The 5732-nt window shown below is 39.5% G+C and overlaps 1 protein-coding gene across 1 annotated transcript in view; it reads right to left on the reverse strand.

Annotated features, from left to right (window-relative positions):
• The window catches only part of SPTA1 (spectrin, alpha, erythrocytic 1), an 86416-nt gene that overhangs the window by 29600 nt on the left and 51084 nt on the right, over positions 1–5732 (reverse strand). The window contains 3 exon segments of the mRNA XM_010846842.1: positions 12–111; positions 2301–2482; positions 4404–4548. Coding sequence (XP_010845144.1) covers positions 12–111; positions 2301–2482; positions 4404–4548 — 427 coding nt within the window.

The following is a 5732-nucleotide window of genomic DNA, read 5'->3' on the forward strand; positions in this document are numbered from 1 at the left end:
TGTCACCATACCTGATGCCGCTCTATCATGATCTCTGTGCCAGTTAAATCTTCAGCCAGTTCCTGGGATGAAACCATGCCACCAATGCCACTAATCCAATTCTGTAAGTCCCTAGAGAAATGACATACTGAAATTGAATCAAGGAAACCTTGCAACTTGCTATAAAATTGTCTGTCCTTGGACCTTTTCTCCCCTAGAAAACGTTTCCAGATCTATATTTTCTTTCTGGTTTATAGCCTTCACAGATCTTAGCTTTGTTGTTTTCACTGTATAACTTAATAATAGCATTCTGTTGCATTTGAAATTTTCTTCACACACTATCTCTTTTGATTCTTGCAATAATTTTGAGTAGAATTCTGGGAATTCTTTTCCTTCTACTTTGGAGATGAGGAAGTTGGCCTAGAGAATGTAAGTGATTTGCCTATGTGCTAAAACTGGAAACAGACAGATGGAGTAGAACCCAGACACTGGAATCCTGGACTGGTACATATTCCATTACTTTTAACATGTCTTACTCCTTTAAAGTGGATTTTTGGGTTTAAAGATTTGTCTTAGCATAGAATCTCAGGTGAGGCATGTGTTTCTTCTTACTCTTATTCCAAATCGAATCCAGTACATGCTTCTGCCCAACATACACACACACACACACACACACACATATACACAACATACTTACTCTCTGCTGCTGATTAAACCAGGGTCATTTGCCACTCTTTTAGAAGTCAATAAATTAGAAAAGGAGGGATAAAGTCCATCTGTCCCAGAAGGTAAATGTCATTGAGTTAAAAAATTATATATGATGGTCAAATTCAGCATCTCATGAAGAGTGCCCTTACTCTTGTTTATTAAATAGGAATCTGTAGCTGTAGGGCAGAAAGTCCTCTTCTTTTGCAAACTCATTTATTCACTTATTTAAACAACTAAGTTTTATTGTGAAAAAGATGTATTTGTGCCTTCTAGGAGTTCACACTTTATACTGAGAGAAGAAAACAAAAAGCAAGCAAAACATAGAGACTAGTATTTTTTTTTCCAAAAACCCTAAAAAGAAAGACTGTCCTGAAGAGATAAAATAAGGTGTTAGAGTTGCTCTGAGAGTGCTAATATTACTTCTGCAATGTTGAAGAATATTTCATAAAGGGAAAGAGTCAGCATTTAACATGGAATCTGAAGTATAGGCAGAAGCTATATAAACAGAGATATATGGGCATATATATGCTTTGGAGGAGTGAGTATGTATGCTATTTATTTATACTATGTGAAACACTATAACTTTCCAGAGATGCTGAATTGGGGAGGGCATTGGCAAGAACACTTGCAATCATTTGCCAAAGTCTCCCCCTTTTATCTTCAAAAATATTACATTGCAAGCTGTTACTTCCTGAACCCTCAATTCTAAATGTAGGCTGATATGATGGGGCAGAGTGTGCAAATTTTTCCACAGATAAAGTGTGTATTTGCTAAAACATGATCATGTCTAAACTGTTTACCAAAACAGTGAAACTTCTCCAACAATCAAAAACAATTAAACTCCAATAAAAAATTAATTTAAAAAAGGATTTGAGCTTAGCATTTCTGAATTTATCTCTTGCTATTTCTCCTCACCCCTGTAACATACAAAACTCAGGCTCTAGCTGTTTCTGCATCATGGGCATTCTATACCTTCCTGTTCTCATGCCTTTGTTTATATAGTTCCATCTATTTGTTGGGATGTGTGTTTGGGGCTGTTCTATGTTCTACCATGGTTATATGTATTCTTCTTTGCTTTTCCAGTAGACTATCTCCCCATATTCTATGCATGTGTGTACTCAGTCATGTCCGACTCTGTGTGACCCCATGGACTGCAGCCCTCCAGGCTCCTCTGTCCATGGGATTTTCCCAGCAAGAATACTGGAGTGGGTTACCATTTTCTCCTTCAGGGGATCTTCCTGACCCAGGGATCAAATCCATATCTCCTTTGTCTCCTGCATTGGCAGGCACATTCTTTACCACTAGTGCCTCTGGGAACTCCCAATATTCTATAATTCCTCATATAGCACTCTCTATATAGTATAGACTCCATAGAAGCATACTTAATTGGCCTAGATAACCTCATATTCTTCCAAAATTCAATATTTCATGGCTTGAAATATTGAACCTGAGAATTTTGTTCCTTACCAAAGGTACAATCTGGACCAAGAGGTACCCTCCAAACCAGGTAATGAAGAACACCTGTACCCAGACAGCTCCTAGAAGCTCCATTTATGGGCCAGGCATGGACCCTGCCAATTCCACCTGGTGGAAGTCTGCCTCTGGAACCTTACCTGGCCTGGCTGAGGAACTGGTAGAATTTTAAGGCCTCCTGTAGGTTCTCCTTACGATCCTTTGTAAGCCCCTGCAAGTCATCCCAGGCCTCCTTCAGCTTCAACTGCTGGCTCTGCAGGTCATCAGTGGCATCTGGGTGGGATTCACTGAGTCGATCTGCTGTGTCCCTCAGTACCTCCACCTAGGGCGTCAAGAGCACTGACAGTCAGCTTGGTGTCACACCTGAATCCTAGCAAAAGAGTTTCAAGCCTCAGGGTGCTCCTTCCTCAAATAGACATCAGTGAGGTCTTGCTACTTTTTATATGATAGTGGAAACCCTTTTGATGCATATGATAATTCCCAAAGTAATCACTCTTGACATGACCATGCTTCTTTTTATGATTAGAAGGCTGCTTCTGGTAGTAAGGTCCAGGGAAGAGGCCTCAGGTATCATGTTGGGCTGTGAAGGTGGCAAGAAGAAGCCCCTGAAGCAGCCCAAAGAGCAAGTCAAGAAGATTAAAGAGGAAGATAAGGCATTCAAGCAGAAACAGGAGGAGCAGAAGGAATTCGAGGAGCTAACAGGAAAGGCTGCAGGGAAAGGGTCCCCTGGCCACAGGTGGAATTAAGAAATCTTACAAAAAGGAATCTGTTCCTTGTGCCTGAGGCAATGATGATCCTTAATTCCATTCCTATTTAAACATTTGTATTCTCTGACATACCATCTGTTGCCACCTATAGGAAGAATGAAGTATTGTCTTGGAATCTATCATACATTTAAAAATAAACCTTTGTATAAACAAATAAACAAGGCTATAGGGCAGGGTGGTTAAGTGACTTGGTTGGTGGCAAGTGTCAATTAATATGAAGATCTTTTTAATATAGACATTTTCTGTGCTTCTTTTTGGTTTTTATGGTAATGCAAGTTCTATGCTCCCCCTGAGTTATTCCAGAGTGTATTTGGCAAGCTTTAGAGTTCATTTTTTTTTGGCCAGAGTAGGATTAAGCTTCTTCAATCCCTTCTAAGGAAGCTCTGCATCACACTCAGGCATAAGCCTGGTCATACCAGGTATGATCATCTCCTATTTATCTTAGACTACTGATCTCCAACTAACTGCTATACATTCTAGTCACTTGGAACTCACGAAGAGTTCTGGTCACTTGGAACTCACAAACTCACAAACATTTACAATATATTTTCCCTCAATGCTATTTGGTGCAGCCACTGTAGAAAACAGTATGGAGATTCCTCAGAAAACTAAAAATAGAATTGCCATATGATCCAGCAATCCCTCTCCCGGGCATATATTCAGACAAAATTAGAATTCAAAAAGATACACACACCCCAATATTCACAGCAGCACTCTTTACAATAGCCAAGACACAAAACAACCTAAATGTTCATTGACAGATAAATGGATAAAGAAGATATAATACGCATATAATGGACTATTACTCAGCCATAAAAAGGAATGAAATAATGCCATTTGGAGCAACTAGAGATTATCATACTAAGTGAAGTATGTCAGAAAGAGAAAGACAAATACCATATGATATCATTTACACGTGGAATCTGAAATATGATGCAGATGAACCCATCTATAACATGGAAACAGAGTCATAGACATAAAGAACAGACCTGTGGTTGCCAAGGAGGAGGGGATTGCGGGAGGAATAGAGAAGGAGGTGGGGTTAGCAGGTGTAAGCTTTTATATACAGAATGGATAAACAGTAAAGTCCTACTGTATATCACAGAGAACTATATTCAATATCCTATGATAAACCTTAATAGAAAAGAAGATAAAAAAGATATAAATGTATATATATATATATATTTATACATATTTATAAAACTGAATCACTTTGCTGTACAGCAGTAATTAACACAACCTTGTAAATCAACTGTATTTCACTTTAAAAAAAAATTAAAACCATTTCCCTGCACATAAATTGCCCTGGGCATGCCCTTTTGGTAGACTAGCTTTCGGGACAGGGTTAAAGAACAAGAATGGAGTAGGATAAAGAGAACTAAAGTAAGAGACTGGATAATAAAAGCAAAGGAGAGGGCATTAATATGGGTAGATGTGAAGAGGAATGTGCTGGAAAAGCTTGAAGGCACATCTCACCTTTTCCCCCAGAGGTACGAGATCTCTTTCAAAGTTTTCATGCTGTCGTTGAAGGGCCTGCACACTGAATAAGTCTGAGCCAGGGTCAGCAGTATTGAGGGCCTGGCACTTCTTCTCAATCTGCTCCTTTGTGTCATCTGCTTCTCTGGTGCATAAGGGTAAAAAGTTTAAGAATAATAACACAAACTGGAGGCAGACTAGCTGGGCTCATGTACCAGTAGTAGTCATCAGTATCACCATCATCATCCTTTTTTTAAGGATGTGTTAGAACTAAGTGTTAGAACTTAGGCTCATTTAATCTTTACAACAATGACTTGAGGCCTAATTATTATTACCAGTCCCATTTACATATGAGAAAACTAAAGCTTAGAGGCTAAGTAGCAAAAAAAAAAAAAATAGGTTAGGTATTTTCTCAAGATTGTACCCTAGCCATACATTTAGTCAGACCCTAAATTTGAATCAAATGCCCTGATAGCAAAGGCACATTCTTAACTGTGGAATAACATGGAAAACCTTTAGTTCACTCACTCCGTTATGTCTGACTCTTTGTGATCCCATGAATTCCAGCACGCCAGGCCTCCCTGTCCATCACCAATTTCCGGAGTTTACTCAAACTCACGTCCATTGAGTCGGTGATGCCATACAGCCATCTCATCCTCTGTCATCCCCTTCTTCTCCTGCCCCCAATCCCTCCCAGCATCAAGGTCTTTTCCAATGAGTCAATTCTTCGCATGAAGTGGCCAAAATACTGGAGTTTCAGCTTTAGCATCATTCCTTCCAAAGAAATCCCAGGACTGATCTCCTTTAGAATGGACTGGTTGACCTCCTTGCAGTCCAAGGGACTCTCAAGAGTCTTCTCCAACACCACAGTTCAAATGCATCAATTCTTCAGCACTCAGCTTTCTTCACAGTCCAACTCTCACATCCATACAAGACCACTTGAAAATCCATAGCCTTGACTAGACAGACCTTTGTTGGCAAAGTAATGTCTTTGCTTTTGAATATGCTATCTAGTTTGGTCATAATTTTCCTTTCAAGGAGTAAGTGTCTTTTAATTTCATGGCTGCAATCACCATCTGCAGTGATTTTGGAGCCCCAAAAAATAAAATCTGACACTGTTTCCCCATCTATTTGCCATGAAGTGATGGGACCAGATGCCATGATGTTAGTTTTCTGAATGTTGAGTTTAAGCCAACTTTTTCACTCTCCTCTTTCACTTTCATCAAGAGGCTTTTGAGTTCCTCTTCACTTTCTGCCATAAGGGTGGTGTCATCTGCATATCTGAGGTTATTGATATTTCTCCCAGCAATCTTGGTTCCAGCTTGTGCT

Source organism: Bison bison, unplaced genomic scaffold (assembly GCF_000754665.1).
Source record: "Bison bison bison isolate TAMUID 2011002044 unplaced genomic scaffold, Bison_UMD1.0 scf7180017864240, whole genome shotgun sequence".
NCBI classification, from domain to species: domain Eukaryota; kingdom Metazoa; phylum Chordata; class Mammalia; order Artiodactyla; family Bovidae; genus Bison; species Bison bison.